We start from the raw sequence: 20,306 nt of genomic DNA on the forward strand, positions 1-20,306 counted from the left end.
CACTCACCCGCAGGGGGTTGTTAATGCTCTGGGACGCTCTCTCGCTGTAATTGAACTGGTTGGTCGGTTTTTTCTCCTTCTTGTTCCTGGATGGTATTTCCACATCTTCAGTCCATTCCTCACTGGTCTGAGAACACAATCACAGCAGATCCTCCATTAACCTCTCTAGTTACAGCAAATTAGACCTCACACCGCTATCCTTATCATTTATCATATTATTTATTTTTAACTAGAAGTACCTTCACCTTTATGCAATGTTACATTAACACCATCAGCGGGCACCCAACACATAGTAAGAGTGGATAGCCCATTCTGGCCACCCCGACCTCTACGACTAAGCCCAAGCGGGGTAAAGCGGGTCTGGAGGGTTTGGCTACAGGCGGGAACTGTGGTGTGAGGTTATCAGTGTGTGGCATTGGGATTCTGAGAGCAGCAATAAGAATATGTAGGCAGAACTTATCCTGGGTACAAGCTGTACCAGGCCCAGGAGTGTCTGTCTATAGGTGTCCTATCCCCTACCAACTTCTCTGCAGACACTAGTACAGTTCATTTTAGAGACTGTGTAAGAGAACTGGTAGATTGCGCCTGGCGCCCACACGTGTGCATGCACGTGCTCAAGGACAACAACAGACTCTTCAGAGTGCCAGTGCGCATGCGCGTGTGCAACGGACGACGTGCACGCGCAGGGACGCATCCCTAGCTCAAATTGGCACCAGACGGCCCATTTAAAGGGTGCCCTGACTCTCAAACAGCGCTGACTGGTCTTCAGCTGTGTCCTGACCCCCTGTTATACGCCGCATGATACCAATTGCTGATCCTGGCCTTCCCTGACTCTGCTTTTTGGACTTTGCTACACTCCCGATTACTGGTGGTTCCTGATCCTGGCTTCCACTTGACCCGCTTCGGGTTAATGCCTTGTACCTTGCTGCCCGCTTGTTACCGAACCCGGCTATCCTCACGACCCTGCTTTCGTCCTCTGTCTGGCTCTAACACTGCCTCTGGGTACCTGTGCTGGCTGCCTATCATCTCAGTTCTCTCGAGTCCAGTATCCTCCTGTCTCCTGGCCACAGGAAGTTCTGGCAAGCCACAAAAACTGAACCTGAAAGTCCTGCCTGTGCCACAGAGCCAACTTCAACTGCAAGTTCTGCCAGCAACATTAACAGGCACTTGTGTTCCTCCTGTCCCTAGCCACCATCTGTTCCACCTTCAGTGGGGCATGGGCTGGAGATACAAGAGAGGCCGACCTCATTATAACAGACTCCTACCAGGTACCACGTGACACTCTGTGATTGGTTGGGCTTGTGAGCACTCTGCAAGAAGCATAGAGAATCGGGCAACCTGGGCAATGGCATGGGCATGGCTAATGACCTCAACTTGATGTCACCAGGGCTGGACTGGGACAGAAATTTGGCCCTGGACTTCATCCAGACTGGCCCACTTTGACAGGTCTCTCCCATGGTGGCCAGACAACTCCCGCACCCCCCTGGCCACCCAAGCCCCCTCTCCCCCTTCACTAGCCACTAGCCATTCTACTTTATTAGTGTAGAACGGCTGGTACTGGTCCTGATATAGGCAGTACCAGTGGGGAAGCTAGACATTATTTCACCCAGGGCAAAGAATCAGTTTGGTGCCCCCCCTTATGGGACAAGATTAGGCAGAAGTGAGAAACTCCCAGGCCATAGCCGTTGAGTCAGCTGTCTGTCCCCTCCCACATACTCCTCTGTCATCCCCCCTGCTTCTCTGGTCCTCCCCCTGCTCCTCTGTCGTCCCCCATGCTCCTCTGTCGTCCCCCCTGCTCCTCTGGTCCTCCCCCTGCTTCTTTGTTCCCCCCAGGTGAGCGCTGCGGGGAGGGAGAGACAGAGGAGCAGAGGGGGGCGGCAGTCCGTTGTCACTGAAGCTGGGCCACTGAGCCATCGGCCCACCGGGAAACTCCCTGTAGTCCCAATGGCCAGACCATCCCTGGATGTCACCACCCACTCCCACACAATTGTCACTGATATATTCTTCTATGCCAAATCAATAGACACATAAGAAAGAAAAAAAAACTAAAACTAGCTTTGGATAAAATGCAAAAAACAATTGAGAGCGGTAACCCATAACAACCAATCAGAAATAATGATTCAGTAACTGGAATCTGGTTACTATGGGCAAGTTTTCTTATAGATGAGCCCAATATATGAAGACCTGAGTCAAGCATTGTGATAGGTGCACAGTGCGGCTTCTCAGAAAAAATCAGCACCGGGTCAAACCCCAATTAAAAGGAAAGGATCGGCACCGGGTCTTTTAAATGAAAGATCAGAACCGGGTCCACCCCCCCATTCAAGAGAAAGATCAGCACCAGGAAGCCCCCATGCCCCGGTAAAGCAATTTGTTCCACTGGTGTGGATGTTATGTATTTTTCGCTCCATAAGACACATTTTTTTACCCCCAAAAAATGGGGGTAAATGTCCCTGCATCTTATGGAGCCAATACTGACCAGGCCTCCCCCCGTCGCCGCTGCCATGTCTCAATAGCGATCATTAGGCTTCCTGGTCTCACCTGGAGCAGCGGGTGTTTCTTTTTCTACTGCATTACATTGTGCTGGTAAGGCTGTATTTAACCACTCCAGCCCCGGAAGATTTTATCCCCTTCCTGACCAGAGCACTTTTTACAATTCGGCACTGCGTCGCTTTAACTGACAATTGCGCGGCCGTGCAATGCTGTACCCAAACAAAATTGGTGTCCTTTTTTCCCCACAAATAGAGCTTTCTTTTAGTGGCATTTGATCACCTCGGTGGTTTTTATTTTTTGTGCTATAAACAAAAATAGAGCGACAATTTAAAAAAAAATTCAATATTTTTTACTTTTTGCTGTAATAAATATCCCCCAAAAACATATATAAAAAATGTTTTTTTCCCTCAGTTTAGGCCGATACGTATTCTTCTACCTATTTTATAGCGTTTACAAAATAGGGGATAGTTTTTTTGCATTTTTATTTTTTTTACTAGTAATGGCGGCGATCAGCGATTTTTTTCATGACTGCGACATTATGGCGGACACTTCGGACAATTTTGACACATTTTTGGGACCATTGTCATTTTCACAGCAAAAAATGCATTTAAAATGCATTGTTTATTGTGAAAAGGACAGTTGCAGTTTGGGAGTTAAACACAGGGGGCGCTGTAACATTTAGGGATCACTGTGTATGTGTTTACTAGTGTAGGGGGTGTGGCTATAGGAATGACGTCATCGATCGAGTCTTCCCTATAAAAGGGATCACCCGATCGATGCGCTGCCACAGTGAAGCACGGGGAAGCCGTGTTTACATACGGCTCTCCCCGTTCTTCAGCTCCGGGGAGCGATCGCGACAGAGCGGCTATAAACAAATAGCCGCGCCGTCGTCCCGGATCGCTCCCCGAGGGAACCCGACCTCCGCATGTACCGGGGGGGGGGGGGTCCCGATCGGACCCCCCACCCACGTCTAGCAGAGGACGTACAGGTACGTGATTGTGCCTGTCCGTGCCGACGTAAATGTACATGACGAGGTCGGGAAGTGGTTAAGCAAAATTTTTTTGGGCAGATTACTGTATAAATGTGACTGGCAGGGAAGGGGTTAACACTATGGGGCCGATCGTGGGGTTAACCATGTGTTCCCTCTCTGTGTTCTAACTGTGTGGGGATGGGATTGACTAGGAGAGGAAACATATTGTTTGTTCCTTCTTAGTAGGAGCAAACAATATGTTTCCTCTTCCCTGACAGCACATGGATTTGTGTGTTTACACACACAAAAACCCGTCCTGGCGCTCGTGCAAGCAATCGTGTGTGACCGGCGGTGATCGTGCCCGCCGGCCACGCTCATCGGCCCTCTGGTGGCCGAAAAAAGGGAAGGACATACCCATACGGGATTTCGCCATGGGGAGCTACATGGCGGGTAAACCCGATGCACGTGGCCGTCGGGCACGATCGCCACCAGTCACCCGCGATCGTGTACACGAGCGCCAGCACGGGGAACCTGTTAACTGGCACTGGTCAGGCTGCATTTCAGAATATTTTTTTCTTGTTTTCCCCCTCTAGCTAGGCGTGTTTTATGGTCAGGTGCGTCTTATGGAGCGAAAAATACGGTATGTACAGTACCTGAGCATCAGACTTCCCGTCTGTGTCTTTGTCTCCCGCCTCTGCGGAGTCGCTGGTCTGAGTCTCTGCAGAACACATAAAGAGAAGGAAGAGAGTTACTCTCAGAGGATGGTGAGATCAGAAGGGTCAGTCTCCGCCGCCTGCGCTCTGTGCAGTCACATGACGTGCCGCTGTCACCGAGGGGAACCTAAAGCTGCACTTTTCTCTCTAATGCCGCGTACACACGATCATTTTTCGGCTTGTAAAAAACGTCATTTTTTAAAAATGTCATTTAAAATGATCGTGTGTGGGCTTCACATCATTTTTCGGGTTCTGAAAAACAAAAACAAAAATTAAAAAATTCGAACATGCTGCATTTTTTAACGACGTTTTAAGCGTTGTCGTTTTTCGGGTTGTAAAAAATGATCGTGTGTGGGCTAAAACGACGTGAAAAACCCGCGCATGCTCAGAAGCAAGTTATGAGACGGGAGCGCTCGTTTTGGTAAAACTACCATTCATAATGGAGTAAGCACATTCATCACGCTGTAACAGGGTGGCGCCATCCGCATGGAACTTCCCCTTTATAGTGCCATCGTACGTGTTGTACGTCACCGTGCTTTGCTAGATCATTTTTTTTTAACGATTGTGTGTGGGCAAGGCCGTTTAAGCCCTGGTTCACACTGGGTACGATTTGGAACGATTTGAGATGCGATTTGACATGTCAAATCGCATCTCAAATCGGCGGCAATTGTCGGCAATGGCACTGTCCTAATCAGTGCGACGCCGCATCTGCGATTTCAAAAAGTAGTTCCTGTACTACTTTTTGCGATTTCGGGCAGCGATTTATATTAAATTGCGGTCGAAATCGCGGCAAAATCGCGGCCGCGAAATTGCGGTAAAATCGCGCATTTTACCGCGATTTTGAATTCGCAGCAGTGTGAACCTAGGCTTAATGATGAAGTTGGAAAAAAAACTTTGGGGGCAGATTCAGATAGAGATATGACGGCGTATCTCCTGATACGCCGTCGTATCTCTGAGTCCAGCCGTCGTATCTATGCGCCTGATTCATAGAATCAGTTCCGCATAGATCTCCCTAAGATCCGCCAGGTGTAAGTGACTTACACCGTCGGATCTTAGAGTGCAATTTCACGCTGGCCGCTAGGTGGCGCTTCCGTTTGTATACGCAAGGAATATGCAAATGAGGAGTTACGCCGATTCAGAAACGAACGACCGCCCAGCGCATTTTTTTTACGTCGTTTGCGTTCGGCTTTTTCCGGCGGATAGTTACCCCTGCTATATGCGGCGTATCCTATGTCAAGTATGGCCGTCGTTCCCGGGTCGAATTTTGAATTTTTTACGTCGTTTGCGTAAGTCGTTCGCGAATACGGATGGACGTAATTTACATTCACGTCGAAACCAATGATGTCCTAGCGACGTCATTTGGAGCAATGCACGCTGGGAAATTTAGCGGACGGCGCATGTGCAGTTTGTTCGGCGCGGGGACATGATTTAAATTTTACACGCCCCCTAGCCGCGGAATTTGAATTCCGCCGGGGGATTTACGATACGCCGCCGCAACTTTAGAGGCAAGTGCTTTCTGAGTACGCGGCATTATAATCATTTATTTAAAGTAACAGTAACGTAAAGTGTTAGGAATACGTCTCACTAGTGGTTGTGAACATCACCAGGGTAGTCTTCTCCCTTCTGCTCTGTAATGTCTCCCTAGAAGCTCACACTCTATATAATGGGAATAATGGAAACTGTAACACCACTGTATGCAAAACTGGGGGGGCCACTTGCCTACACCAGGGGTGTCTGAGCGTTTTTTGTATGGGAACACCTTTTAGGGCAGAAACGGTTAGAAGGGGCTGGGTATAAAAACTTCCCTGTAAGACCTGTAAATGTTACAGAATGGCAGCAGAGACAAATCACGTATTTTACAGCGCTAGACTGGGATGTGCTGTGTGGCAGAGCTGTATAAATCTCATGACTGGAGGGACAGAAATAAAGATTTTTTCTCAGATGCATTTCATCTGTGACTTGCCCCCGTGCCTACCGGGCACTGTCACCCCCTTCCTGCCCAGGACAATTTTCAGCTTTCAGCGCTGTCACACTTTGAATGACAATTGCGCGGTCATACAGCACAGTAACCACGTGACATTTTTATCATTTTTTTTCAGACAAACAGAGATTTCTTTTGTTGGTATTTAATCACAGCTGAGTTTTTTTATTTTTTGCTGAATAAATGAAACATAAAGACCCAAAATTTAAAAAACAAAAACGAAACGTTTTTCATACCGTATTTTCCGGCGTATAAGGCGACCCCCTGATTTTCCAGCTAAAAGGTTGGTTTGGGGATATACTCACTGTATAAGACGACCCCCTTCCGACCAGTCTGTCTAGAAACTGAGGGGTAGCCGCACTGTGCCCATTGCATACCTCACCTCACTGTGCCAATTGCATACCTCAACCCACTGTGCCCATTGCATGCCTCACCTCACTGTGCCCATTGCATACCTCACCTCACTGTGCCCATTGCATACCTCACCTCACTGTGCCCATTGCATACCTCACCTCACTGTGCCCATTGCATGCCTCACTGTGCCCATTGCATGCCTCACCTCACTGTGCCCATTGCATGCCTCACCTCACTGTGCCCATTGCATGCCTCGCCTCACTGTGCCCATTGCATGCCTCGCCTCACTGTGCCCATTGCATGCCTCACCTCATTGTGCCCATTGCATGCCTCACCTCACTGTGCCCATTGCATGCCTCACCTCACTGTGCCCATTGCATGCCTCACCTCACTGTGCCCATTGCATGCCTCACCTCACTGTGCCCATTGCATGCCTCACCTCACTGTGCCCATTGTAAACCTCACCTCACTGTGCCCATTGCATACCTCACCTCACTGTGCCCATTGCATGCCACACCTTACTGTGCCCATTGCATGCCTCACCTTACTGTGCCCATTGCATGCCTCACCTCACTGTGCCCATTGCATGCCTCACCTCACTGTGCCCATTGCATGCCTCACCTCACTGTGCCCATTGCATACCTCGCCTCACTGTGCCCATTGCATGCCTTACCTCACTGTGCCCATTGCATGCCTCACCTCACTGTGCCCATTGCATGCCTCACCTCACTGTGCCCATTGCATGCCTCACCTCACTGTGCCCATTTCATGCCTCACCTCACTGTGCCCATTGCATGCCTCACCTCACTGTGCCCATTGCATACCTCGCCTCACTGTGCCCATTGCATGCCTCACCTCACTGTGCCCATTGCATGCCTCACCTCACTGTGCCCATTGCATGCCTCACCTCACTGTGCCCATTGCATGCCTTACCTCACTGTGCCCATTGCATAACTCACTGTGCCGATCTTCATACCTTACCCCTGTATGCAGAGTCAGACTGCGGGCATCCATTGTTCAAAATCCACGCCTCCTCCTTGTCCTGTTCCGTGATAGCAGAGCCTGTGTTCAGTGTTCCGCCTATCACGGACGTCCTCTCGTCCGAGGCCGAGGACTGATGGGCACTGATGAGACTACACTAGTGTGCACTGATGAGGAGGCACTGATGAGGAGGCAGTCATAAGGTGGAACCGATGAGGCTGCAATTATGGGCACTGATGAGGCTGCACTGTTGCGCACTGATGAGGAGGCACTCATAAGGTGGCACTGATGGGCACTGATGAACAGGCACTGGTGGGCACTGATGAGGCTGCACTGATAGGTGGCACTGATTGGCAGCACTGGTGGGCACTGTTGGGATTGCACTGATAATCAGGACATTGATAATAATTCCCCCCGATTATCAGTGTAGATATCCCTTTCACACAAGCCGGTTATCTGCTCTCCTCTCCTCATGCTGTCAGCATGAGGAAAGGAATGGCAATAACTGGCTTGTGTTTACATCATGGTCAGCTGTCATTGGACAAAGCTGATCACCTGGTAAAGAGCTGCTGTGATTGGCTTTTTACCCCGATCTGTGATCAGCTATTTCCAAAAAACAGGGCAATCACAGAGTGCGCCACCCGCGTGCTGCAGCGGGCACATGGGAATCGGGATCCTGGGAGAGTGTCATATGATGCCCTCTCAGCAATGTGTGACTGCACTGTCGCCGCCATTCGGCCATAACGCGGTTGGGAACTGGGTAACTGTTTGTCTGGAGTTGAGTGGACTAAGAAAGAGCTTCACCTTGGATTACAGGCCGGAGAAAACATTCACATCACAAAATACAGAACATTATTTTCCTGGGAAACCTTCCTGTGTCATTCCAGAGCTGCCAAGCATCCATCCTGAAAGTAGCCCAACCAACTCCCGCCAGTGACCTCTCACCTTCAATGACCCCCAACTTCGCCCTCTGCCGCCAGTGACCTCTCACCTTCAATGACCCCCAACTTTGCCCTCTCCCGCCAGTGACCTCTCACCTTCAATGACCCCCAACTTCCCCCTCTGCCGCCAGTGACCTCTCACCTTCAATGACCCCCAACTTCGCCCTCTCCCGCCAGTGACCTCTCACCTTCAATGACCCCCAACTTCCCCCTCTGCCGCCAGTGACCTCTCACCTTCAATGACCCCCAACTTCCCCCTCTGCCGCCAGTGACCTCTCACCTTCAATGACTCCCAACTTCGCCCTCTCCCGCCAGTGACCTCTCACCTTCAATGACTCCCAACTTCGCCCTCTGCCGCCAGTGACCTCTCACCTTCAATGACTCCCAACTTCGCCCTCTGCCGCCAGTGACCTCTCACCTTCAATGACTCCCAACTTTGCCCTCTGCCGCCAGTGACCTCTCACCTTCAATGACTCCCAACTTCGCCCTCTGCCGCCAGTGACATCTCACCTTCAATGACCCCCAACTTCGCCCTCTGCCGCCAGTGACCTCTCACCTTCAATGACTCCCAACTTCGCCCTCTGCCGCCAGTGACCTCTCACCTTCAATGACCCCCAACTTCGCCCTCTGCCGCCAGTGACCTCTCACCTTCAATGACCCCCAACTTCGCCCTCTGCCGCCAGTGACCTCTCACCTTCAATGACTCCCAACTTCGCCCTCTGCCGCCAGTGACCTCTCACCTTCAATGACTCCCAACTTCGCCCTCTGCCACCAGTGACCTCTCACCTTCAATGACTCCCAACTTCGCCCTCTCCCGCCAGTGACCTCTCACCTTCAATGACTCCCAACTTCGCCCTCTGCCGCCAGTGACCTCTCACCTTCAATGACCCCCAACTTCGCCCTCTCCCGCCAGTGACCTCTCACCTTCAATGACCCCCAACTTCGCCCTCTGCCGCCAGTGACCTCTCACCTTCAATGACTCCCAACTTCGCCCTCTGCCGCCAGTGACCTCTCACCTTCAATGACTCCCAACTTCGCCCTCTGCCGCCAGTGACCTCTCACCTTCAATGACCCCCAACTTCCCCCTCTGCCGCCAGTGACCTCTCACCTTCAATGACCCCCAACTTCGCCCTCTCCCGCCAGTGACCTCTCACCTTCAATGACCCCCAACTTCGCCCTCTGCCGCCAGTGACCTCTCACCTTCAATGACTCCCAACTTCGCCCTCTGCCGCCAGTGACCTCTCACCTTCAATGACTCCCAACTTCGCCCTCTCCCGCCAGTGACCTCTCACCTTCAATGACTCCCAACTTCGCCCTCTGCCGCCAGTGACCTCTCACCTTCAATGACTCCCAACTTCGCCCTCTCCCGCCAGTGACCTCTCACCTTCAATGACTCCCAACTTCGCCCTCTGCCGCCAGTGACCTCTCCGCTTCAATGACTCCCAACTTCGCCCTCTGCCGCCAGTGACCTCTCACCTTCAATGACTCCTAACTTCGCCCTCTCCCGCCAGTGACCTCTCACCTTCAATGACTCCCAACTTCGCCCTCTGCCGCCAGTGACCTCTCACCTTCAATGACTCCCAACTTCGCCCTCTGCCGCCAGTGACCTCTCACCTTCAATGACCCCCAACTTCGCCCTCTGCCGCCAGTGACCTCTCACCTTCAATGACTCCCAACTTCGCCCTCTGCCGCCAGTGACCTCTCACCTTCAATGACTCCCAACTTCGCCCTCTGCCGCCAGTGACCTCTCACCTTCAATGACTCCCAACTTCGCCCTCTGCCGCCAGTGACCTCTCACCTTCAATGACTCCCAACTTCGCCCTCTGCCGCCAGTGACATCTCACCTTCAATGACTCCCAACTTCGCCCTCTGCCGCCAGTGACCTCTCACCTTCAATGACTCCCAACTTCGCCCTCTGCCGCCAGTGACATCTCACCTTCAATGACCCCCAACTTCGCCCTCTGCCGCCAGTGACCTCTCACCTTCAATGACCCCCAACTTCGCCCTCTGCCGCCAGTGACATCTCACCTTCAATGACCCCCAACTTCGCCCTCTGCCGCCAGTGACCTCTCACCTTCAATGACCCCCAACTTCGCCCTCTGCCGCCAGTGACCTCTCACCTTCAATGACTCCCAACTTCGCCCTCTGCCGCCAGTGACCTCTCACCTTCAATGACCCCCAACTTCGCCCTCTGCCGCCAGTGACCTCTCACCTTCAATGACCCCCAACTTCGCCCTCTGCCGCCAGTGACCTCTCACCTTCAATGACTCCCAACTTCGCCCTCTGCCGCCAGTGACCTCTCACCTTCAATGACTCCCAACTTCGCCCTCTGCCGCCAGTGACCTCTCACCTTCAATTACTCCCAACTTCGCCCTCTGCCGCCAGTGACCTCTCACCTTCAATGACCCCCAACTTCGCCCTCTGCCGCCGCGCTTCATCCGAGTCTTTGTGTAACATGTTTCCATCCAGGGAGAAGTGTACGGCCAGCTGGTCCACGATGTTGATGGGTTTGTAGACCCGTTCCTGTATACAGACAACATCGCCTGTTATGATGGCTCAGAGACTCATATGGAGGGACACACAATCCATCACGATGTATTACTCCATTCCCCCCCACAGACATGTTACAAGAGATGGTCAGAGACTGCAATCATACTACAGGAGATGGTCAGAGACTGCAATCATAATACAGGAGATGGTCAGAGACTGCAGACATATTACAGGAGATGGTCAGAGACTGCAGACATACTACAGGAGATGGTCAGAGACTGCAATCATAATACAGGAGATGGTCAGAGACTGCAATCATAATACAGGAGATGGTCAGAGACTGCAGACATACTACAGGAGATGGTCAGAGACTGCAGACATATTACAGGAGATGGTCAGAGACTGCAGACATGATACAGGAGATGGTCAGAGACTGCAGACATGATACAGGAGATGGTCAGAGACTGCAGACATGATACAGGAGATGGTCAGAGACTGCAGACATGATACAGGAGATGGTCAGAGAATGCAGACATGATACAGGAGATGGTCAGAGAATGCAGACATGATACAGGAGATGGTCAGAGACTGCAGACATGATACAGGAGATGGTCAGAGACTGCAGACATGATACAGGAGATGGTCAGAGACTGCGAAACACGCTATAGCAGTTGTTGGTGATTGGGTACTTGGAATATTGACTTTACTTCTGTCTGTTCTAGAAGCAAGAAAGACCTCTTCTCTCTGTGTGGAAGCAGTGGTTTCTCTGCAAAGGTCCCCTTGGTGAGTCAGACCTTTAGCTCTGCAATCAGTAAAGCTCATGCTCCATACTGAATGGAGGGTTCCAATTCTGACGTAGTAAGAACGTATGGAACCTCTGCAGAGGGACCACTGCCTCCACACAGAGAGCAAGGGTCCCTCTGGCAGGTAAGACTTTGTGCATCTTCTGTTTTGATTCACTTGGAATGCATTTGGCTGGTTCCATGTGAATCTTCAGTAGAGCTTTAAGGCAGCTACTACCCAAGGCCAGTGTGTTATAGAATGGTGTCAGACTAATGGCAGAGTTACAGCACGAACATACATAATGGACACCTGCATCTGTGAGGTAGGTGCTCCTGGGTACTCACCTTGAAACTGTACCTCACAATGTTCTGGGGGGCATGAGGGTTGTTTGCAGTCAGGATACGAGTGAATTCCTCTTTAAGTTCCTTTAAACCAAATGGAATAAATTAGTAATGATAATAAAGCTGAGACAGCGGCTCCTTTATCTATGGGAAGAATATGGGTTGGCAGAGGTTGGTGAAGGTTCTGTAGGAAGAATATGGGTTGGCAGAGGTTGGTCAAGGTTCTGTAGAAAGAATATGGGTTGGCGGAGGTTGGTGAAGGTTCTGTAGGAAGAATATGGGTTGGAGGAGGTTGGTGAAGGCTCTGTAGAAAGAATATGGGTTGGCAGAGGTTGGTGAAGGTTCTGTAGGAAGAATATGGGTTGTCGGAGGTTGGTGAAGGCTCTGTAGGAAGAATAAGGGTTGGCAGAGGTTGGTGAAGGTTCTGTAGGAAGAATATGGGTTGGAGGAGGTTGGTGAAGGTTCTGTAGGAAGAATATGGGTTGGCGGAGGTTGGTGAAGGTTCTGTAGGAAGAATATGGGTTGGAGGAGGTTGGTGAAGGTTCTGTAGGAAGAATATGGGTTGGCGGAGGTTGGTGAAGGTTCTGTAGGAAGAATATGGGTTGGCAGAGGTTGGTGAAGGTTCTGTAGGAAGAATATGGGTTGGCAGAGGTTGGTGAAGGTTCTGTAGGAAGAATAAGGGTTGGCGGAGGTTGGTGAAGTTTCTGTAAGAAGAATATGGGTTGGCAGAGGTTGGTGAAGGTTCTGTAGCAAGAATAAGGGTTAGCGGAGGTTGGTGAAGGTTCTGTAAGAAGAATATGGGTTGGCGGAGGTTGGTGAAGGTTCTGTAGAAAGAATACGGGTTGGCGAAGGTTGGTGAAGGTTCTGTAGAAGGAATATGGGTTGGCAGAGGTTGGTGAAGGCTCTGTAGGAAGAATATGGATTGGTGAAGGTTCTGTAGGAAGAATATGGGTTGGCAGAGGTTGGTGAAGGTTCTGTAGGAAGAATATGGGTTGGCAGAGGTTGGTGAAGGTTCTGTAGCAAGAATAAGGGTTAGCGGAGGTTGGTGAAGGTTCTGTAAGAAGAATATGGGTTAGCGGAGGTTGGTGAAGGTTCTGTAGAAAGAATACGGGTTGGGGAAGGTTGGTGAAGGTTCTGTAGGAAGATTATGGGTTGGCGGAGGTTAGTGAAAGTTCTGTGGGACGAATATGGGTTGGAGGAGGTTGGTGAAGGTTCTGTAGAAAGAATATGGGTTTGGCGGAGGCTAGTGAAGGTTCTGTAGGAAGAATATGGGTTGGCAGAGGTTGGTGAAGGTTCTGTAGGAAGAATATGGGTTGGCGGAGGTTGGTGAAGGTTCCGTAGGAAGAATAAGGTTTGGCGGAGGTTGGTGAAGTTTCTGTAAGAAGAATATGGGTTGGAGGAGGTTGGTGAAGGTTCTGTAGGAAGATTATGGGTTGGCGGAGGTTAGTGAAAGTTCTGTAGGAAGAATATGGGTTGGAGGAGGTTGGTGAAGGCTCTGTAGGAAGAATATGGGTTGGAGGAGGTTGGCGAAGGTTCTGTAGGAAGAATATGGGTTGGCAGAGGTTGGTGAAGGTTCTGTAGGAAGAATATGGGTTGGCGGAGGTTGGTGAAGGTTCCGTAGGAAGAATAAGGTTTGGCGGAGGTTGGTGAAGTTTCTGTAAGAAGAATATGGGTTGGCGGAGGTTGGTGAATATGGTTGGTAAAGGTTCTGTAGGAAGAATATGGGTTGGATGAGGTTGGTGAATGTTCTGTAGGAAAAATATGGGTTGGCGGAGGTTGGTGAACCACCCACCTGCTTAGTCTTTAATGTCCCAATACACAGCATGCAGACAATAGAACATCCCCTGACTGGATCCAGTTTTATGGATAAACACAAAAAGCTAATGAAGTGGTCACCCTCTAGGGGGTGCCCTAGCAACCAGGCCCAAAGCAATTGTGCCCTCTTGTTGGTGTCATTGGGAGGAATCGTGCCCCATCGTCTGTGTCATTTGTTCCCATTTTTTGTGTCATTGGGAGGACAGGTGCACCATTGTAGGTGTCATTGTGAGGAATTGTGTCTTCTTATTGGCGCTATTGTGCCCCATTGTTGGTGTCATTGGGAGTAATCGTGCCCCCTTGTTGGTGTCATTGGGTCCCATTCTTAGTGTCATTGAGAGGATTGGTGCACCATTGTTGGTGCCATTGGGAGGAATTGTGCCCCCTTGTTGGTGTGATTGGGCCCCATTCTTAATGTCATTGAGAGGACCAGTTCACCATTGTTGGTGTCATTGGGAGGAATCGTGTCTTCTTATTGGTGCCATTGGGAGGAATTGTGCCCATTATTGGTGTAATTTGGGAGGAATTGTGTCCCATCGTTGGTGCCATTGGGAGGAATTGTGCCCCCTTGTTGGTGTTATTGGGCCCCATTCTTAGTGCCATTGAGAGGACCAGTGCACCATTCTTGGTGTCATTGGGAGGAATTGTGCCCCATTGTTGGTGCCCTTGGGTCCCATTCTTAGTGGCATTGGGAGGAATAGTGCACCTTTGTTGGCATCATTGAGAGGGATAATGCCCCCTTGTAGGTGTCATTGGGAGGAATCACGCCCAATTGTTGGTGTCATTGGGAGGAATCGCGCCCAATTGTTGGTGTCATTGGGAGGAATCGGGCCTGTGATGCAATTGCCTATATGCTTCAGTCTAATGCTCTCCCTGCTAACTTAATGCTGTTGGTTACAGGTAACAGGTGTTTTATGTGTGATTCATCTCTCTCTGTAAGGACTGTTCATATGTTAAATAAGGCTAGCTTTTGAAAGGCCTTTAATTGTGTGATAACCCTGTCTACAACCTAGTGATTCTCAGAGGTGTTAATAGGTGTCAAACTGGAAGCAGACGAAACGTCTGCTTAGGAAACTCAAGTGTGTGAAGGTGGTTTGTTGTGTAAGGAATGTGCAGTGATTAGACATGATAATTGTCGGTCGGTGCCGACCTGTCTGGAATGTTTTAGTAATTAGCCTTAGTGTGTGATTGGGTTGGGTGGAGATTTCATTGTTGCTTCAATGTCTTGGACTGTATAAAAAGCTGAGAAGAAAAACCATTAAAGTCTGTGTTGTTCAAGCAGTAAGCTGGTTTCATGTGTGGCTTTCTGGGCGATTCCAGGGATATCCCTCCTCGTGGAATATTGGGGTGATTTTCGTTATGGGAAGAAGGGAACGTTGACGGGGATATCATACCGATACCGTCACAATTGGTGGCAGCAGTGGGATTTTTCCCTTCTATTCCCCTTCACACCCGGATTCCAAGCAGACACTGGAAGAACTACTGGAAGTTCGTGGAAGGATTGCTAGCAACAAAACCAAGCGGGTCATCATAGCAGAATCAATGGAGCTAGACCAGGAGAACGGGATTGCAGCAACGCCAGCAGTACAAGAGATGGAGACACCAGTGATTCAGGAGGAGGAATCGCCAGCCAACAAGCTAATGAGAGAGAAGCTAGCGTGGTTCGGCCCGAACCCAACGCCAGATGTGGTACTGAAAGTGATGGACATGTTAGTAAACGCAGAACTACAGAAGGATAAACAAATAAGAGACGCAGAGCTACAGGAGGATAAACAAATAAGGGACGCAGAACTACAGAAGGATAAACAAATAAGGGACGCAGAGCTACAGAAGGCTAAAGAAATAAGAGACGCAGAGCTACAGAAGGATAAACAAATAAGGGACGCAGAGCTACAGTTAAAACTGGCAGCAGTCCAACAAGCAGCCGCACCTTCTACGAACAGTGAGTACAGCACAGCAGACGCAAGGAAGATTCCGTTTAGCGCTTTTAAAGCTTTTGATGAAAAGGACTGTGAGATTGATAACTTCCTGGCGGATTTTGAGCGACAATGTAACCTGCACCGAATAGCTAGAGGAGACTGGGTTTCAATATTGTCAGGCAAACTGTCAGGCAAAGCTTCTGATGCTTTCCGGACCGTGCCAGATCAGGATATCCATAGCTACGCCCGGGTTAAAGAAGTGCTCCTGGCTCGTTATGCAGTAACCCCAGAGTCCCACCGACAGAAGTTCAGGGACTCACGCAAAACCACGAAAGACTCTTATGCGGAATGGGCATGCCAATTGTCCCGGTCGGCCTCTAACTGGGCTAACAGCAGCCAGGCCACCACCGCAGAGGACATTTTGCAACTAATGCTCCTGGAGCAATTTTACAATCACATCCAGACGGACGTCAAGGATTGGGTGAGAGATCGCAGGCCCATGACTCTACCAGAGGCCGCGAAGTTGGCGGATGAATATGCAGATACTCGCAAGACGAACCAGGTCACACCACAGGAACAACCTCCACCACAAACGGTGCCCTCACACCCACCAACCGCTAGATACCAACCTCCTAACAGACCGGTGACATCTAGCCCTCGCTATCATCGCCAGGAGGGCAACGAACAACGCTGCTTCCGGTGCAAACAGCTGGGTCACTTCAAGCAGAATTGCCCCATGAATGACAACACCAGGTCAAATTGGTCTCAACCTGGGTACCGCCCACCAGCAGCAGCCCATTGTGTAGACTCGGCTTGGGATCCAAAGGAGCTGGGTCAGGAAGAACCATTGGGCACCCCTTACGAAGCCCTCATGGTACAATCTGTTATTACGGACAACAGGGAACACCATTGTCAGCTGGTCATGGGCGACAGCCCTGAGCCGGAGGGGCCCTGGAGGGAGCTGGGCAGAAAGAGGCACCGCCGGCCACCCTTCAAGAAGAAGAGGTCCTGGAAGTCATATAACCAGCGGACCTGGGAGGAGAAGAAGCGACTGGAGGAGATGGAATCGCAGCGGGCGCCCCAGATGCGGGCCGAGATGTTCGCCAAGGGCCCACCGGTGGCCCCTTACACCACCACCCAGTTCCTGATGATGAAGGACCACGTTGAAAGCCTGCAGGACATGAGCAAGCAGGATCTGATCCGTGAGTACATAGAGCTGGAGGAGTGCATAAGCCGCATGGAGGAGGAGAACAACCACCTGAGGTCACAGCGGGCTGACCCCCCCAGGCTCCATGAACTGGAGATGGAGCTGGAAAAGCTCAAAGAGGAGAACCGGCGGCTGCGGAGGGAGCAGGGGGTGGCTGACCTTATGGGGCTCTGAGTCCCCTCTCTCTCCCCCCCCCCCCCGGACTCTGAGCACCAGTGCTACAGCACTTCAACAAATATAACTTTCTCTTTTTATGAATCTCCTGTGATTGTCACTTCAGAGCCATAACCTGCCCCTCCCATAGCGGGACACCTAGATGGCGGCGCACAGACCCATTCGCCATCTTCACACTGACTTCTGGTGACTTTGCAGATCGCACAAAGACTTGGGGACTGACCGACGTGTGATCTGAAGACCCGGTGGCATACCTGAGTCTGAAGCAGTTGCCAAGGGAGGTCAGTCACGCCAAACGGAGTTAACCTCGGACTAAAAGCTCTGAACCCGTCAACCCTACTGGACCAGGGAAGGTCCAACCGGGTTTGCCGGAGCAGGGAGAAAAGGGGGGGCCATTGTGATGCAATTGCCTATATGCTTCAGTCTAATGCTCTCCCTGCTAACTTAATGCTGTTGGTTACAGGTAACAGGTGTTTTATGTGTGATTCATCTCTCTCTGTAAGGACTGTTCATATGTTAAATAAGGCTAGCTTTTGAAAGGCCTTTAATTGTGTGATAACCCTGTCTACAACCTAGTGATTCTCAGAGGTGTTAATAGGTGTCAAACTGGAAGAAGACGAAACGTCTGCTTAGGAAACTCAAGTGTGTGAAGGTGGTTTGTTGTGTAAGGAATGTGCAGTGATTAGACATGATAATTGTCGGTCGGTGCCGACCTGTCTGGAATGTTTTAGTAATTAGCCTTAGTGTGTGATTGGGTTGGGTGGAGATTTCATTGTTGCTTCAATGTCTTGGACTGTATAAAAAGCTGAGAAGAAAAACCATTAAAGTCTGTGTTGTTCAAGCAGTAAGCTGGTTTCATGTGTGGCTTTCTGGGCGATTCCAGGAATATCCCTCCTCGTGGAATATTGGGGTGATTTTCGTTATGGGAAGAAGGGAACGTTGACGGGGATATCATACCGATACCGTCACAGGGCCCAATTGTTGGTGTCTTTGGGAGGAATCGTGCCCCCTTGTTGGTGTCATTGGGAGAAATTGCGCCCAATTGTTGGTGTCATTGGGAGGAACTATGCCCCCTTGTTGGTGTCATTGGGAGGAATCGCGCCCAATTGTTGGTGTCATTGGGAGGAACTATGCCCCCTTGTTGGTGTCATTGGGCCCCATTCTTAGTGGCATTGGGAGGAATCGTGCACCTTTGTTGGCGTCATTGAGAGGGATAATGCCCCCTTGTTGGTGTCATTGGGCCCCATTCTTAGTGGCATTGGGAGGAATCGTGCACCTTTGTTGGCGTCATTGTGAGGGATAATGCCCCCTTGTTGGTGTCATTGGGCCCCATTCTTAGTGGCATTGGGAGGAATCGTGCACCTTTGTTGGCGTCATTGTGAGGGATAATGCCCCCTTGTTGGTGTCATTGGGAGGAATCGCGCCCAATTGTTGGTGTCATTGGGAGGAATCGCGCCCAATTGTGGGTGCCATTGGGAGGAACTATGCCCCCTTGTTGGTGTCATTGGGAAAAACTATGCCCCCTTGTTGGTGTCATTGGGAAAAACTATGCCCCCTTGTTGGTGTCGGTGGATGAAATATTGCCCCAAGGGCCAGATAAAGACATGCAAGAGGCCTATATTATCGGAATTGCTGAGATATTCTGCAGAATCCCCTCCCCCCCTCCTCTCGCGCTGGATCTATGAACCTGCGGCTGTTATTCCATTATTTCCAGGCTCAGCTGCTCAGACACATTATATTGTATCCGTCTCTCCGGCAGGATTTATTGCTGCTGCCAGACAGGATCTTGTAGAAATGTCTTCCTGATATCCATTTCCCGGGACGGATTGATGAAGAAGCCGCTCAGCCTAGACAAGGATCTTCTGTAAATGGAGACGGGCAGAGGAAATGCGTTGTCTTACCGACACCAGACTTCTAGATCCGGATCCGCGAGGAGCTCCGATCCGTCATTGGTTTATATAATTAGGAATAGAACTTCCATGTAATACAAGAGTCATCATAGTCCCCCCCTCCGGAGGACTGCACCCCCCCCCCCCTCCGGAGGACTGCACCCCCCCCCCCCCCCGTTCCAGCACTGCACTCTGCATGGGAGTGTTGGAAGTCCATGTACCACCCCCCCCCCCCCCCCCCCACTGCTTTGTGGCCGTATTGTATGACCCAGGGGTCTCCGCTGTGTCCTGTAGCAACACAGGGGAAGACGGGACCACTGAGCACGGGGGGGGGGGGGCTTTCAAGACTTATGGAATGTTTAAGGGCTCATTTATACACTTGCCTCGACCTTCCTCAACACATTAAAACACTTACTAGTTTTAAAGGAACCCGAAAGAACCCCAGCTCAGTAGTACCCCCCCCCCCCCTCAGCAGATCCACAGCTCAGTAGTAACCTTCAGTTCTGCTCACCCCCTGCTCTGTAGTAACCCCCAGCTCTGCTGAAGCTTTACTCAGTATTAACCCCCAGCTCTGCTCATCCCCCACTCAGTAGTAACCCCCAGCTCTGCTCATCCCCCACTCAGTAGTAACCCCCAGCTCTGCTCATCCCCCACTCAGTAGTAACCCCCAGCTCTGCTCATCCCCCACTCAGTAGTAAGCCCCAGCTCTGCTCATCCCCCTCTCAGTAGTAACCCCCAGCTCTGCTTATCCCCCTCTCAGTAGTAAGCCCCAGCTCTGCTTATCCCCCTCTCAGTAATAAGCCCCGGATCTGCTCATCCCCCACTCAGTAGTAACCCCCAGCTCTGCTGATCCCCCACACAGTAGTAACCCCCAGCTCTGCTGATTCCCCACTCAGTAGTAACCCCCAGCTCTGCTAAAGCTTTACTCAGTAGTAACCCCCAGCTCTGCTCATCCCCCTCTCAGTAGTAACCCCCAGCTCTGCTTATCCCCCACTCAGTAGTAACCCCCAGCTCTGCTTATCCCCCACTCAGTAGTAACCCCCAGCTCTGCTTATCCCCCACTCAGTAGTAACCCCCAGCTCTGCTTATCCCCCACTCAGTAGTAACCCCCAGCTCTGCTCATCCCCCACTCAGTAGTAACCCCCAGCTCTGCTCATCCCCCACTCAGTAGTAAGCCCCAGCTCTGCTCATCCCCCACTCAGTAGTAAGCCCCAGCTCTGCTCATCCCCCACTCAGTAGTAACCCCCAGCTCTGCTCA

General features: G+C 50.9%; 1 protein-coding gene across 1 annotated transcript in view; it reads right to left on the bottom strand.

Annotated features, from left to right (window-relative positions):
* The window catches only part of DNAI1 (dynein axonemal intermediate chain 1), a 242,333-nt gene that overhangs the window by 207,427 nt on the left and 14,600 nt on the right, over positions 1-20,306 (bottom strand). The window contains exons 5-8 of the mRNA XM_040335644.1: positions 12,048-12,128; positions 10,827-10,953; positions 4,114-4,178; positions 8-127 (exon numbers count right to left, since the gene is read on the bottom strand). Coding sequence (XP_040191578.1) covers positions 8-127; positions 4,114-4,178; positions 10,827-10,953; positions 12,048-12,128 — 393 coding nt within the window. The remainder of the gene's footprint in view (positions 1-7; positions 128-4,113; positions 4,179-10,826; positions 10,954-12,047; positions 12,129-20,306) is intronic.

The sequence above is a fragment of the Rana temporaria genome, chromosome 1 (genome assembly GCF_905171775.1).
Source record: "Rana temporaria chromosome 1, aRanTem1.1, whole genome shotgun sequence".
In the NCBI taxonomy this organism is placed as follows: Eukaryota; Metazoa; Chordata; class Amphibia; order Anura; family Ranidae; genus Rana; species Rana temporaria.